The 17,035-nt window shown below is 45.2% G+C and overlaps 1 protein-coding gene across 4 annotated transcripts in view; it reads left to right on the forward strand.

Moving 5' to 3' along the window:
* Positions 1-17,035, forward strand: part of FNDC3B (fibronectin type III domain containing 3B) — a 365,496-nt gene that overhangs the window by 110,809 nt on the left and 237,652 nt on the right. For all 4 annotated transcript variants that reach the window (XM_045297448.1, XM_045297449.1, XM_004704080.3 and 1 more), the window contains exon 3: positions 4,382-4,457. In XM_045297448.1, coding sequence (XP_045153383.1) covers positions 4,382-4,457 — 76 coding nt within the window. The remainder of the gene's footprint in view (positions 1-4,381; positions 4,458-17,035) is intronic.

Genomic DNA, 17,035 nt, shown 5'->3' on the forward strand with positions numbered 1-17,035 from the left:
GGTGGTAGCTTTGAGGCAAATACATTAGGAATTTGCTTCCCAGATATTGCGGGTCTTCTAGTTGAATCATCCACTCAGGATTTAAGTGGCAAAAGTAGCGTTCATTTTCCTCTTCCACGAAGCCCGGTGGTGTCCTAGGTTGCATAGCTAACCACAAGGTCCGAGGTTCAAGACAAGGCTACCCACTTTCTACTCCCACAGAGTTCCAGCCTCAGGCCGTTCTACCCGATACTACGGGTCCCCTAGGAATTGAAATCCTCTCAATGGCACTAAGTGTGAGGGTTTTTTTTTTTTTCAGTGAGCTAAACCCTGAGTTAGTTTTCAATCTGTGCCTGTAAAGAGCGTTTTGTTAACACGTCCTTCCGTTCTCCAAGGACTTGAACATTCCCAGGGTGCTGTGTTTACCCTTTTGTTCAATCGTGTAAATTCTAACCCTTGTCTTATTGTTTCTTTGGACTTTGGAAGAGGGGCTCTTTATTTTTCATGAAGCTTTGGATGCATTGGCTGTTTATTTCAAGCTTCTTGGTTCTGGTACCACGAAGATTTGAAACAGATCTGATGAAGCAATAGTAGCTTGACGTTTGACTTCACATGGCTCGATTTCAACATTTTGGAGGAAAAACATTTATTGTTTTTTCCCCCCTTCTGCGTCGAGAGGAGGGCAGGACTCACCAGTTTAGTGCCAACTGTGGAAAAGCAGGAAGTGTGTCGCGAATGAACAAAGCAGGTGGTCTGGACAGAGAGATCCTACGTTCTGTATGTAAGAGCATTTGTAACAGATGCGTGTTTTGTGGCTGCAGAGAAGGAAGGGAGTGACTGACCGAATGACTGACTGACTGACTGACTTCTGTAATAATAATAAAAAAGGTTAAGCTCTACCCAGCAGGCCAGGGTGTGACTCTGGCTACTCAAGGCTGCCTGTTGGACGTCACCATGAGGCCTGGTGCTGCCGTTTCATGCCTGTCTGTTGTCAGGGACTGATCATCGGCCTGCTGTCCGTCAGAACTCTGTTTTCATCTCTGTTGACAGGGAAAGCAGCAAATGATAAAATGCTTTCCTTTAAGACGTCTCAATGCCAAGGTGAACACAGTTTGTTCAAATAATGACTTTGACTCTCACTAAGAAAAATTGATACTGGGACACAGGAGATTTGCCTGGTTCCTGAGGTAACCCGGTAGATTGTCATCTGGTTGCCATGACAACTCAGCAGCAGTGAAAATTACGGGAATGAAACTGAAGAGAGGTATTTGTGGGATACTTAAAACCCCTCATATCTGTTCCCGAAGAAGGAGGCTGTGGGTCAGGAGGTGGCCCCTGTAAGAGGGCGTGGGGAAAATGCTAAGTGGATTTTGGAGGGTGGACGTTCCAGGCCGGTCTTTGAACTAAGGAACCACTAAGGAATGGTGGCAGACAGCTTCCTTGCAATCTAATAATCAGATAATGGAATCTGGACCATAAACGGATTCAGAAAGCCCTTTCCTTGCCTGGAATTTTCCAGAATAATAGTGGGTTTTAATTTCAAAAGAAAATGATCAGGGCACATTGTCTGACAATCATGAATGTGGTGGAAGAGAGTAGTATATGAATTTAGGATCGTCAAGGAAAATCGGGGACATGAGAGTCCTTGTGTCCATTGATTTTTTTGTTTCTTTTTTGCTCCTCAATTAATTAATTCCACAGCCGTCCGTGGACTATAGGCCTATCCTTAGAGGTTTAAATGAAAAGCAGATGGTGTCTGCTCACTACAGTGATGTTAGACTTGGCCCAAAGACATTTTATTTCACAAGGACATCAATAATCTCCTTCGATGAAGTGTTGCTTCATTCCATCATAATCCCATGATGTTCCATATTTCTATAAAAATAAAGTTAGCTCGCTCAAAATGATTTTTATGGTAAAAAACATCAGTTGAACTCAGTTTACGGACATAATCTAATGTCTTAAGGTCTGAAGGCTCTTAAAATGACACTGTATTTATTGGTGAGTATTTGCATACTGAAAGATGAAAGATGATTGCTATAGTTGCACAGGATAAATTGCCTAGAGATAGTTAATATATAAAATAACGAGGGGTCTTAAAGGCGTGGAGTTACACAAGCAGCCATCTAGCAGGGAAGCAACAAAGCCCACATGGAAGAAGCACACAGGCTGTGTGATCATGGGGTGTTGATGGGAGCAGGTTCAGAAAACATGCATCCAAATTGCTATGAAGGGGACTGGATGTGGTCGAGACCCAAAGTCCAGCAGAAAGACACTTGGACAGTCCCTCTTAGCAGGGCCTCAGGGAATGGAGGATAAATCCAGGTGTGGTGTGGCACTGACGACCCACATAACTCTCTTCTAGTTCTTTAAGGTTTCCTCTCCATGCGTGATACCTCATTGGTCATGTTAGATTTGCTTATGTTCATTTGTTCATTGAAGATCACTTGGTGGTACATGGTAGTCTAGAAGGAGGCCCGCTCAGAGGCACTGACAGGAGGGTTCCTGAAGGGTATGGGAAGTGAGGTGATGGGTGAGGGGAGTTGATAGCATTGATGATTGTGTAGCCACCCCCGATGGGATAGAACTACAGAACTGTATGGGAAGGGAAGGGATATATTGGAATGAGTAAGTTAAGACAAAAATATTTTAAAAATGAATGAATAATGAGGTGAAACTTGGACTTCGTTTCCTTTGAATTATTTTGGGGGCCCCTCCTCCCCAGTTAGTGTACTTTTTAGATTTAAAAGTTCTTAATACTCCAGCCATGTTTCTTAGAAGAAGCAAAAGACATGGATAGTAAACGTTTGCTTCTTAAAGATGAAATGGTTTTGATTCAGGTGCTGTGCTAAGCGCTGAGCTCTTCCATATAGCGGCTATATTATAGAGAAAGACACACAATAAAGTACGTGCTTAGCTGCAATGATTTATTCTAGAAAAGAGGTCGTTTTGTTGTTTGAGAAGATATAATGGTGGATCTGATTTGTCAGGAAGCTCAAATACCACTTGATAAGCTGCGAACAATGATTAGACGTAGCAGGTCAGTCTGTGATGAGCAGAGGTGGACTGTCTATCTTGTGTGTGTGTTGTTGTTATTGTTGTTTGGTGGGGGGACAGTCAGTTGATGGTGCCAAGGTAGGGGAGGACCTGGGCAAGGCATGTGACATGTGTGGCACCGACCTCTGTCAGTTAAAGGCGTCAGCCAGGTGATTTGTTAGTAGCTACTGTTTTCAAGCTTGGATTGTGTCCTTTATTTGTCTCTACATATAAATGAGCATTTTTTCCTTTTGTAATCCTATGATTAGAACTAAAGTTATGAGACCCGTTGAAAGAAACTACTTAGACGATTGTCATTGCCACTCACTGTCCAGTCAGGGGGAAGTTGCCTTCTAATATTGAATACGTCCTGTGGACTAATTGAGGAGACGAAACCCTGGCATTTAGGCCATAGACTTGAACATTGAGCGATGGTGGGGCCAACTTGTTGTATTAATTTATTTTATTGAACTCTGCCCTGATGTCACACGTTGGACTGCTAACTGCAAAATCAGTAGTTTGAAACCACCCGTCACCCTGTGTGAGAAAGACGAGGCTTTCTAATCCCGAGGTTAGTTCTCCCCTGTCTTGTCGGGTTGCTGTGAGTCAGAATCGACTCAATGACAGCGAGTTTGTTTCTTAGACTCAGATGCTGCTTCTTACGCTCAGATACCGCCTTAAGCAGGTCAGTGGTGGGCAGAGACAGAGCCCTCATGGTGCTGTTAGCTAAGCATTGGACTTTGAACTTGCAAGGTCAGCGGTTCAACCCCCACCCCCACCCCCAGCTTCTCTAAGGGAGCAATTGTTCGTACCTGTCTGTAAATATTTTCAGCCTCAGAAACACTAAGGTTGCTGTGTGTCAGAATTTATTTGATGGCAGTGGCTTTTTAGTTTTATAATCAGATACTTCCTCCACATATTTTGCTCTGTATTGTTGCACAATAGACTCATGTAACCCAGTTCAGTAATGCACACGTGGGAACACCATTCAGAAGTGTTGCATCAAAACTTCATTGCTTGGTGCAATTTTCCTTTATAGTTTCTGGTCTTTTAACTTAACTGTGGTTTCCAAATGGGTGAAAGCGAAAAAGATGTTGTCCTTTTCACGGAAGAGTTTAATTTTTCACATGTTAGTTCTGGCATGTCCTAAGAAACAAAGGAGAATTCACTTGAAAATGACTGGCTTTTTTTCTGGGCCTCGAATTTGAACGGTATCTAAAGGCTTCTATCCTGAGTTTTGTATTTATCCAGGCTTTCATGCTGCATACTTTATGTCTAGTATGTACATTTAGGTAACAAACCCTCATGTTGAAGAAAATTCCCAGACGCTCAAACACTAATTTAAATCACTGTGTTCTTTTGGCAGGTTATTCTCGTCCAAGTTAATCCAGGTGAGACTTTCACAATTAGAGCGGAGGATGGAACACTTCAGTGCATCCAAGGTAAGGAAACGTTTCGTAAAACTTTTAACCCAAAGAGCTTCCCTGATTTGTTATTTTTAGGAAATGGCTTTTTCTGTGTCTGTATATGATTTTCCAGACGTTAAGTATATCTTGGGTTTTTGGGGTTTTTTTGATGGGGATTCTAGCTGAATGTTGACCCAAGGGACATAGTTAAATACTAGTCAAATAGTAGGCCATTGGATTTTAAGCGAACTAATTTCACTCGGAAAAGCTTTATAGTTATAGAATGCATTATAGCATTTGATAAGGCTGGAAAATGTAGAGGTATTAATAATGATGAAAGCTGGTTTTTAAAAAAAACTTACAATTCCAATTGAAAACAGCTAGTGATTTTTCAGATATATTTATCCCATTGTATGTTGTAAGACTGTCCAAAGGATGCTCTCAGTAGTAAACTCAGAGCTAGTATTTATTAGCTGTTTATTGCTGAGTAACAAATCACTCCAAAACGTAGCGACTTTAGACCACATTTATTATCTCACAGTTTCCGCATGTCAGGAATTCTGGTGGGACTTCACTTGCCCGGGAGCTCCTGGGAGGCCACCATCCAGGTGTGAACCAGGGCTGCAGGTGCTTTAAATCTTGACCGGTGTGGGAAATCAATCAAGCGGTTGTTGGAATGTAATTTTCTCTAGGCCTCTGCAGTTCTTGCCACGCGGGCTTTTTCACAGGGCAGTCTGCAGCACGCTGCCTGGCTTCCTTCGAGTGAAAACGTAAAACAAATGAAAAAATTAAAAGAAAAAAGGAGGGAAAAAGTAGAGGGGAAGAGGGACCGGTTGTTATCCAGGGGCTTCTCCAGGTGTGAGCACCAGGAGGCAGAGATCATTTGAGGCCATCCTAGAAAGCTAGCTGCCTAGGAGCCTCGGCGGCGTAGTGGTTACACATTGGGTTGGTCACGACAAGGTCAGCTAGTTTTAAAGCACCAGGCCCTGCACAAGAAGAAGGTGAGGCTTTCTACCTGGGAAAGAGCGACAGTCTCAGCAACCCTCACTCTTAGGTTCGACCCTGCCCTCATCTGGGTGCTAGGAATTTGAGTTTTTTGTTTCTGTTTTAGTTTACAAAATAGCCTATTGTGTCACCCTTTATGGCCTTTGATGATCCATGTCCCTTTTACATGTGGAGTACCACCTCCCGTGCTCCACCCACAAAGTCTCATGACCGCGCCAGCTGAAAGTTCAGAATCTTGTTACCTAAATAGGTTTTAAAAGTAGGTGAGACTTGTCCAATGTAGTTCTTCCTCCAGCTCTGGGGCGTTTCAACTAATTTCCGGTCTTTGTCATGCCAGCGTCTCCTTCATAGATCGTTCTGTTAGGACGTTACTGAGGGCTCCCCTAATCCACCTGGAACTTTAGCAGGTTCCATCCGGTTCTGGGGTGAGCCTGTCAATAGTGCTGTGTTGGAAGCACTGTTGGCGACAGCTTGCTTTGGCAGTGATTGGGGAGCAAATGGGTAAATTGATATATCGAGATCACTGGGAATCTGATTAGAGGCCTTAAAAAGTGGCAGAACATTCCGAGTTAGTTTAATCCTCCTCCCTCCCTTCCTTCCTCTTTCCCTCCTTCCCTTCCTTCCTATAGGAACAAAATTTGGGGAAATTAATTTTGAGAAATGAGTTTGTTTTCATATAATCAAAACTAATGAACTGTCAGTTATACTTAATGTGAAATGATTTAATCACTCGTGAATGCTTTCTTAAAAAGCCATTTTATTAGGACATAATTCAGACACCGTACAATTCAGTATCAAGAAACGTGCAATCGCGACCATGAATGCCTTTTTGTTGTTGTTAATTCGATTTCTGTGATCCCTTGCCCTGTCCTGGTAAATTATTCTTGGGGTTCTACGTCATTTAAAAACAAAATCTAGGTTTTGCTGATTAAGAAGACGAAGAAACTTTAGGCTATAAAGCTGACTTTTTGGTAGTTATTTTGATTGGAATTTTTTTATTTTTTAGTATGGAATATAAATGGTATGGCACACAAAATTTCCCACCTACTAGCAGTACTAGTAGGATATTAGAAACAAAACCTTAAAATCGAATTTGTATCCTAAAAACTGTCACACATCAGAAAAGGAGGGGACATTGAGGGAGGTGCAGTGAATGCAGTAACAAAATGTGTGTGGATTGTTGGACGTACATGTGCTCTCCCTGCTCTGTAAACCCTCAGCCGTTCACAATAAAAGTGAAGGAAGAGCGGATTGAGCAGGGAAGGGACGACTGGAGGTTTGATGGGGGTTTGGACCAGTGAATGCGAGTTGATCTGAAATGTAAACCTCCGCTTAATGGACAATCAAAGAATTCTGTAAAATCAACTGATTTCTCTATGGTTGCAGTCTGAACTTAAAAAATTCACGGATTAAAAAAAAAGAAAAATGATACACGAAAAGCCACTTGATGAGTAATAGGTGGAAGCTAAGGGTTTTAGTTGCCTAAGAAAGCAGTTGAGCCTCTGGGCCTACCATGGGAGCCCCATGAATTGGCTGGTAGGTCATGCCCTTCAGCCACTGGGTACGTGCTGCTGCTGCTGCTGTTGTTGTTGTGGTTGTTGTTGAGTCACTTCTGACTCATCGGGACACCATGTACAGCAGAGTGAGACGCCTGGTCGGGCACCTGATTGTTCGTATTGTTTGAGCCCATTGTTGCAGCCACTGGGTCAGCCCACGTCCTCGAAGGCCTTTCCTCTTTTCCTTGTTCCTTTACTTTTGCAAGCATGGTGTCCTTCTCCAGGGACCGGTCTCTCCTGATAACATCTCCAAAGTACATGACACAAGTCTCGCGTTGCCTCCAAGGAACCTTCTGTCTGCAGGTCTCCCAAGCCAGACCAGGAGTATGTGTAGGATAAGTCATAAAAGCAAATTGCTGAATAGATCAACATAGATAAAATCCGCCTTTCCACAGCACCTGGCTTTTCCTTTCCGGCCTCTAAGGAGTATCTGTGTGTTTGTCTTGGTAGCCTCTCCCCAACTTGTCTTCTGAGTCCATGTCGGTAACCGGTGCACCCCGCAGGAAGTATTCAAGCATATTGCTCTGCTCATAATGAGAGCTTTGTATTCATGAATGATGATTCTTGGAGATATGTGATGGTAACACCCCTTCCAGTGTATTAAAAGAATAGAATGCCTTTTACTAAAGCAAACCCACACTGCCATTTATCTTTGGCTTCCCTTGGCCTGCTTTGATCTCTTCCGAACACCCAACTACAGTTATTTTTCTTGGTGGTGTGGTGGTTGGTACCTGGCCCATTTGATGAAACTAGGACAGGAGAGAATGAGGACCTGGAGCCAAAGCAGTTTGCTCAAGGAGACCAGTGGCCACCTGTGACAGCCACTGACGTATGTGTGCCGGGCCATCCCTTAGGCTCTGATACGAGTTCATGGTGGTGTCTCACTCCAGCAGTGGAGCATAGCACAGTAGAATGTGGGACTAAACCATCTATTTATCCTTCTCAGCACCAAGTGTGATCAACTTTGTTCTCCCCATGACTAATACCATGAATGCTAACATCTAGTCAGCTCCTACGTGGTACTGTAATGGGTACGGTAGGTAAAAATGAGGAAGATGAGTCACAAGGAGATTAATTGTGCACCTCAAATCACATAGCTAGAAGGTGGATAGAACCTGGTTTGCCCGGTCTGTCTGGTGTGCCTGCCTCCAGAGCTCAGTTCTTGATTGCCCAGCCCTGTGGCTTTACATTAAGGAAGCATGAACTTAAATAGCAGGATTTCATTCTTGGGCATTCAACCAAAGCAAGGTGTGTTTCCATTCCTGGAGGGACAGGATTCCGGGCAGGATACCAGGGTAGGAACAAGACACAGATGCTTTACAGAGCAAGAGTGGACCCTGGAGACTGGGACCTGGGGACTACGAAGACAGGCACCCCTTGTTTTGAGAACTACAATGTGCTGGTTTAGAGCGGCCCAGCAGACCATATGATGCACGAGCATGCGTGTGGGCTGCATAAGTGACTCCTGCCTCAAGTCTGGGTTGGGCTTTAGGGTTGAGGCAGCTGAGTTTCTAGGGGGCGCTTCTAGTTGCCACTGGCGGGAGAGGATGGTAAGAGAGGAGCAGTACAGTGGGAGGCAGTGTTAACATCTTCTTCACCCCCCATCCCCGACCTCTATGCCCTTTTAGTAGGGAAGGATCTGAAACTGAATCATCGTAATGGAAACTTCTGAAAGTGCCCTTTGCATTTTACTGTTGAGCTTACAGTTGAGAGAAACCAGCTCTCGTCATGCCCTTTCAATACCAGATCCCTGGCAGGGAGGCGTTTCTATGGGTGTAGGGATACCATGAGTGGAATCCACTCGATGGCAGTGAATTTGCTTTGGTATGGGTGGGGGTGGGGGGGTTGGTGGTGACATTTTGGAAATGCTGAAGTCACATGGACAGGGTTCACTCTGGTCGAAACTGTCAGGCTAATAACTGTGCTGTTTCAGGACTCCCCAGCCGGCTGGGGCGGGAGGGCTAGGAGGTGTCGGTGGAGCTTGGTGCAGGGCCTTCCTGGAAACTTGAAACAGTGCCATGTGAGGTCACCCCCCTTGGCTGGTAGCTGATTTTGTTAGCCTCAGGGGGGGTTTTGTTTTCTCTTGAGGGGCACCCATGCCATTGCCAGAAAGACCCCAGAAGCCCATTGTGATGTCATTAAACAGACCCCTTAGGAATGGAAAATTAAAGTAGACGATGGCCATGGTTATGCTGGGGGGGTGGGGTGGGGGGAAGCAAAGATTCTGTTTTCACGGGAATGCTCATAGTGATAATGAAGAAAAACACCGGAAACATACAATATGCTGTGAAAGCAGAATTCATTTCAAATGGAATATTTCTCAATATTTTCCGTAAGACATGAATCACAGGTCTTGAGAAGGGGCCCAGAAGGCCCCGGTCATGTCCCCTTGGAGGAGGCGGCCCTACACCTCTGACACGCCAGACAAAGGGCTAGATGAAATCGATAGAGGGCTGAATGTTAGTTGGGGGAGAGCCTGCTAGCAATCCCTCGGAATCCTTGCTGTGGCCTCTTCCAGTGTTGCACATCCTCATCTGCGTTGAGGGCCTGGCAGGCCGCCTTTCTTCCTGTTCACACATGCCATCTTTTTATCTGATCCATTTCTCTGCTCCCTTTAAAATCCCCCAGGCCTGCTCTCAGCCAAAACAAATACCACACTTCCTCCTAGGCTCTAAGGCGGTCTCTCACCAGAGCCCGAGGCCGCTCGCCCATTCAGGCCTTTCTCTGAATTCCTGGAGGAGCAGGTAGAGAGAGCCCTGGTCTGGTGTGCAGCCCTTCCGGAGCCCTGGCATGAGAACGTGGATCCCCTACTCCACCCAGCCTGCTAATTTCTGACTGGATCTCTGGCTGGTTCTGGTAATGACTTCAGGATCATCCTTTGAAGTTTTGCTGTTCTTAGGAGAGCTTCAAGATGTTTAGCTGAGTGCTTTCAGTGGTCTTTCTAGTTTAATCAGTTGAAGAACTTTCCAGGCTCACTGATAATTGAAGCTTGCCAGTCCCCTCTAGAAAAGACATGTGACAGGCTAAAGGACTTTTCTGACGGACCCTGTACTGATATTGCAATTCATTTTTATTTGTCTTTTCACATTGCAATATAAAACTTGGGAGCCTGAAGAAAATGGGTACATGTTTGGTGATAAAGAACACACAGATGGAAGGAAAATGCTCAGGCATTACTAATATTTAAAAGCACTTCATCGCTCATTTCCAGGTGGCACAAACTGTGAAGTCTTCAACTATGAGCCAAACATTTAGAGATTTGAACCCCTACAGGAGACACCCGCTGCAGGAGGAAAGGGCCCAGACTGAAGCCCCGTGGAAGCACTGTCTACAGTGTTCATACCTGACCTCCCGTGAGCCAGAGCAGCTCAGTGGCAGCCACCACCAACCGTTTGTCCAAAGTGATGTAGACGTCTCTTATGAAGGCGGCTCACTACTAACTTGTGTTCAGTGGGTGGAGACTTGCTGTAGGAAGGAGGGCCCTGCACCGAGAGGGCTCCAGCCACGAAGCTAGTAGAAAGGGACACCGCTTGCCTCCCAAACTTCCGTCCCTTCGGCGCTGGAGTCCTCCCCCTGCTCCAGTGGTGGGGAGCCACGTCACTGAGGGACGACCCTGTGCTCCGCCCTGAGGCTCTATGCTGGACACCCCAACAGAGCTGTGCTGGGGTCTGAATCTCCCCATTTGTCTTCTACCCCCAGTCCCCTACGATGAATCACCATCCTGAGTGCTACAGGACCTGCATGCTAACCTCCCTGCTGTTTGGTGCTTTAAATGCTTTCTATTAGACTTGTTTGTCATCCTTTCTAAGAATTTTATGACCCATCCTAAGGGACTAGTGTAGTCTCTTGCTTGAGAAATGGCGCAAATGATGTTACAGACAACGTAGACACTAATTTCAAAAGTTAAGCCTTTCTCTGGTCCACTCTTAGAGCAAACCCTATGCCTACAAACAAGAATTTTTGTTTTACTAGCTTTAAAACCCAGGAACAGGAGTAGTTTCCAATGAAGGTTGTCTTCCAAGATTGAATTGAACCTTTGCCTTGGCTTGGACTTGAAAATGACTAAAATCAAACATGTGGGTGGTATGAAAGTGAAATTAGTGTAGTATGAGTGCATTAAGTCCTTTTGAATCTTTGAAAATTTTTCGTTACATTGGGTGCGTTCAGTCAGTCTCTGGACCAACAAGCATCTGATTTCCCGACCACTACTCCCCCTCGTGTTAAGACCACCTGCCCTCACTTTCGAAAGGGACTCTGGTGATGAAGGTGTGGGTTAAGGATTGGACTGCTAGCTGCAAGGTGAGCAGTTTGAACCCACCAGCCACTCAGCGGAAGAAAGAAGGGTTTCTGTGTCTAAGGTCACTATCAGAAATGACTGTGAGGTTTTTTTTCTCCCCTTGAAGGATTGAACACACACCCATTTACTAACAGCCCCCTTATTACACTTACCTTCACTTTGCTGCACATGTAGCTTTTCTTAAAGCCATTTCTTTTTTTTTTTTTTTAACATTTTATTAGGGGCTCATACAACTGTTATCCCAATCCATACACACATCAATTGTGTAAAGCGCATTTATACATCGTTTCTCAAAACATTTTCTCTCCACCTAAACCCCCGACACCAGGTCCTCATTTTTCCCCTCCCTCCCCACTCCCCCCTCCCGCATGAGCCCTTGATAGTTTATAAATTGGTATTTTGTCATATCTTGCCCTGTCCGACGTCTCCCTTAATCCACTTTTTGGTTGTCTGTCTCCCAGGGAGGAGGTCACACACAGTTCCATGTAATCGGTTCCCTCTTTCCTACCCATTCTCCCTTTACCCTCCCTGTTTTGCCACTCACACCACTGGTCCTATAGGGCTCATCCGTCCTGGATTCCCTGTATTTTCAGTTCCTATCTGTACCAGTGTACCTCCTCTGGTCTAGCCAGACTTGCAAGATAGAATCCGAGTCATGGTAGTGGGAGCAGGGAGGAAACCTTTAGGAACTAGAGGAAGATTGTATTTCTCATCATTGTTACATCGCACCCTGACTGGCTCATCTCCTCCCCGAGACCCCTCAGCAAGGGGATCTCCAGTGGCCTACTAATGGGCTTAAAGCCATTTCTTACATTAACAAAACCAATCCACTGCTGTCGAGCCAATTCCCCCCTCATAGGGACCCACCTTGTAGGACGGGGAAGCTACACCATTGGGCTTTCCAGGCTTTCTGTGCACACAGAAGCAGACCGCTGCCCCTCAGAACAAACAAACAAAAACTCCCTGCCACCAGTTAAGCCTGACTCACAGCCACTCCATAGGACAGGGTGGAACTGCCTCTGTGGGTTTCTGAGATGAAAACTCTCTACGGGAGTAGAGACCCAATTCTTTGTCCTGAGACCCAGGACAGAGAGGCCACTTTATGGAAGGGGTGGGAGGGAATCCTGTCAGCATGGGGAGGGGCTTCAAAAAGTCCATGGGAAAGGGAATGGAAAGATCACGGACTTTCCCCACATGCGTTTCGAAGCCCCCCCCTTAGGGGTAGCTATCTTGAGGCTGGGAGAGAGCCGTGCGATGAGGCTGGGTTCCAACCTGTTGCTCTCCGAAGGTGGTCAGCCCCTCTGCAGAGGGCTACTCTTCCGAGTTGGGTTGCTTTTCTCCACCTGCCCTTCCCAATTATCCTGGGGCTTTTCCGTCTGTTCTGAGGTTTCTGTAATGATGGAATGTTAAGCCGGGAAGATGAAGAACGTCACCTCCTGTTATATTGTCCGTTTTTGTTTTATTAGACTGTTAGCGATATGGTTTGTTTGAAGATGTAAAGATTAATTGGCGTTAGACTTGGGGCTCACAGCTGTGCAGTCTGAGTTCCCTGGTCTCTGCCTTCTCCCAGTGCTTTAGCGCTCAGTGGATGGTACCTTGTCAGTGGGCTCGTGAGACTCTATGGAAAGGGCCCGCCTGATCATGACTGTCATCATGTAAGAGTGGACACAACCTTAGTGGTTGTCCTTGTTCCCAAATGAGGTTTCACGATTCATTAGAGGCCGTGATTTTCGCCCGCCTTTGGAAGTCTCTTGTGGTTCGAGATTCCAGTCCATTGAATAAGGCTTTTGTGGGTGGGGCGTCTGTTCAAACACTTCAGATGATGGTTAAGGGGAATGTACATCCTCTGCGGACGGTAGATACAATGGGCTCACTGTTAACGTGCTGTAGTGGTTCATCTGGGTCTGCCTGTCTTTGAGCCTTTCCTTTACATTTCAGTTAAATTCCTTCCTTCCCTTCATCCGTACCGAATATATCCTCCTCTTAGGCGGTGCCGAACAGCGGTAGGCTTCTTGGTAAGCTCATTGCAGCTTTCGGAGTGAGTGATCATTGGCGCAGAGGTCTCCGGCTTGTTCACCGCGTGTTATCAAATCACTTAACGACTCCAACCCCCTTTTCCTTGTCTGCACAATTGGAATCATAATATCTTGAAGGATTGCTGTGAGAATTTAATAAGAAAGTGTATCCAAAGCACTTAGAACAAGATCTGGTTCATAGTATGCGCCCAATAAATAAGAGCTATTAATAAGCTCCAGAGCCCCTGGGTGCTGCAAATAATGTTCTTGGCTGCTAGCCTCTGAAAGTTTGGAGGTGGGACTTGTCCCCGGGTCCCCTACATTGAACGCCTACATTGGACAGACCAATAAACCACCGACAGCCCTGTGGAGCACACTGTGCTCTGACACACATGGGTCCACTGGAGCCAGGGATTGGCTTGATAGTGGCCGGTTCATTAATACTCGCCAGATGTCCATTCTGGCTAGGTATTGAGCTACATGTACTTCAGTGTTTTTAAAAAAAAAAATTTTTTTTTTTTAAATTATCTGCTGCTTAAAGCAGAGCCCTGGAACTTCAGGGGCTAAGTGTTCACTGGCTAACCAGAATGTGGCGGTTGGAATCCACCGGCCAGCCCAAGCAGAAAGCTGAGGCTGTCTGCTTCCATAAAGATTAAAGCTTTGGAAGCCCTGTTGAGCAGTTCTATAGGGCCCTTATAAGTTGAGAGCAATTAAAAAATCATTTTAAAGCATTTCAGGAGAGCCTATATGAGCTTGAACTGTTGGTTAAGGATTTTTTTTAATTTAATGTTTTCACATTTAGTCGTACTAATTCAACATAATATGTTTAAAACTATTCAAGAGTTTATCTTCTACACCTGTCTTTTCAGGCTTGTTAACCAGCGTCTTAACAAGGTGTCTCTGAAGATGCCATTTCTTGGAGTTCTTTAAGCCCTCTGGGGGCACCCACTTTGAATTGTCTAGATCTATCGCATTGGATTTGCCTTTGGTGTGACTATAGTTTTAGTGAACGGAAGTTGGACAAGGAGCTCTGTTTTCTTTCTTTGTAATCATTTTATTGAGGGCTCTTACAGCTCTTATAACAACCCATAATTGTATCAAGCACATTTGTACATAGGTTGCCATCATCATTTTCAAAACATTTTCTTTCTACTTGAGTCCTTGGTATCAGCTCCTCTTTTTCCCCTCCCTCCCAGATCCTCCCACCCTCATGACCCCTTGATAAATTATGTTATTATTATTTTCATATCTTACATCATCTGCTGTCTCCCTTCACCCACATTTCTGTTGCCTGACCTGGGAGCGGGGAGAATGTTCTACATCAATCATTGTGATTGGTTGCCCCTCTCTCCCCCTTTGCCCCCCACCTTCCCCTTACCTCATGGTATCGCTCCTTGTATTATTGTTCCTGAGGGGTTTATCTTTCCTGAATCCATGTGTCGAGAGCTCTTATCTGTACCAGTGTACGTGTTCTGGTCTAGCTGGATTTGTAAGATAGACCTGGGATCATGATAGGAGGTGGGGGTGGGTGGGGGGAAGCATTAAAGGACTAGAGGAATGTTGTGTGTTCTGTCTGTGCTATATTGCACCCTGGCTGACTCATCCCTTCTTGTGGCCCCTCTGTGAGGGGATGTCCAATTGTCTACAGATGGGCTGTGGATCTCCACTCTGCCCCCTCCCCCTTGTTTGCATCTATATATGATTGCTTGTTTGGGGTCTTCTGATGCCTGATACCTGCTCCCATCAACACCTCATGATCACACAGGCTGGTGTGCTTCTTCCATGTGGGCTTTGTTGCTTCCTTGTTGGATGGCTGCTTGTTTATCTTTGAGCCTTTAAGACCCCAGGTACTATATCTTTTTGACAGCCAGGCACCATCAGCTTTCTTCACCACATTTGCTTATGCACCCATTTTGACTTCAGGGATGATGTCAGGAAGGTGAGCATCACAGAATGCCAGGTTATTAGCACACCGTGTTCTTGTGTTGAGGAAGGACATTGAGCCCAATGTCCGTTTGTTTCCTTGATACTTAACATATAAATATATGTACATAGACCTATATCCCTATCATTATATGTTAATATATTTACATACATACATGCCTGTATTGATACCTCTATAAATGTCCTTTGCCTCCTAGTGCTTTCCTCTATCTCCTTTTCTGTTCCTCCTCTTTCCATTACCATGTTCGACCCTGCTCTCAGTCATTCCTCTCAGCCACTTCACACTTGATCAGATCCCACCAGGCATTCTACACCTTCTCGCCACTGATTTTAGATCTCTTGTTGTTCCTTTGTCCCTGGGTTTGTTGGCTCCCCCATCCCTTTTCCCCTCTTCCCCCTTTCCCCCATCTCCGTGCCCCCCTCTCCCCACAAGCATGAGTCCTGTTGTTTTCGCCTCAAGATTGTTTATTTTGCCTTTCTTATATAGATAGACATGAAGGAGCTCTATTTTCAAAGAATTTGTGCTGTCTTCTAATTCACTTGCCATTTCAACAGGAATTCTTTTTTTCACCTCTCTTCCTCACTCAGTTTCTGCCACTGCCTTGAATTGATTCTTCCCAGGGTGACTCCCTGTTGGGCATTTCTATTTCCATCTCGACAGATACTGAATTCAAATCTACATTTTAACAGGATGTTTCTTTGGGTTCTTAGAGCTCTGGGATATGTCTGGGGTGGGACGGAAAATTCTCTGCAGTGGGCCGAACCACAAGGGCCCCATTGAAAGCCTGGTTTTATGCCTAATGGGCACACGTGTGATTGCTGAGGCTGTCCTAGGGACGTTCCCAAGTCCAATCAGTCGCACTGTGTGTGGCCTTTTGGGGCGATTGCAGAGTTAGGACACTTGACCACTTTATTAGAGTATCTAAAATATTCTAAATAGATAACAGTAGCACACATTTATTTAGTGAGCAAATAGAATACCCTCTCACTGCCCCAGTCAAAATGAAAGAAAAAGCCGAAAAGGGGGGAGGTGATAAAAATAAGTATAGTAATAGGGAAGTTGAATTCACTATTCTATAGAAAGAAACAGGAAAACTTTACAGCATAAAGCTAGGGGGAAAGGAAGTGGTTCAGAGTTCAAAACAGATAGGATTCCACACCAGGACTGACCTGGGACCGAGGGAGCGTTGCCTGAGAAGCAAGGAGAACAAGCAGTGAGAGACAGCTGAGGTTCCAGAATGTAACCCCAGTGGTAACCGAGACAACAGGATTCTACTTAAGTCTTTTTAGCTTCTCCGTGGATAGGAAACCATTGTCAAAGTCAAGACTGTTGGGCTGTTTGAGAATTCTGTTTCGAGGTTCCTATGACTGATGTCTAAACCGTATATCAGTAGTTAAAGGTACGGCTCTTGAGTTTTGCCATCATCTCTGGGTGCATGCTGCCACTCTTGCATGCGCTCCGTTCACTGATGGGTCTCTCTATTCCTCATGCACCTGTCATGCAGACAGCAGCAATTAACATTCCTCAGAGGCGAATAGGGTGCCAGCCCCCATGAGATGGAGTTGAAGAACAACAGGTGTATTCTTCCTGCACCTTGGCTATACTCAAGAGTAGTCAGAAGGCAAGTAATTAGCCATTAAAAAAACAACAACCAAAACACCAGACTTTGAAGAAAATGAGTTTTAGAATTAGAGCCATAGTGCTGAAAGGTAGCTCTGGCTAATGCATTTAGAGAGAGGAAATGGCTCCACAGGAAAGACAAAGTGGTCTTTCTGATCTGGCCTGATTTCAAGTGT

This window comes from Echinops telfairi, unplaced genomic scaffold, assembly GCF_000313985.2.
Source record: "Echinops telfairi isolate 266 unplaced genomic scaffold, ASM31398v2 ScPeMD7_7420;HRSCAF=8458, whole genome shotgun sequence".
Classification (NCBI taxonomy): domain Eukaryota; kingdom Metazoa; phylum Chordata; class Mammalia; order Afrosoricida; family Tenrecidae; genus Echinops; species Echinops telfairi.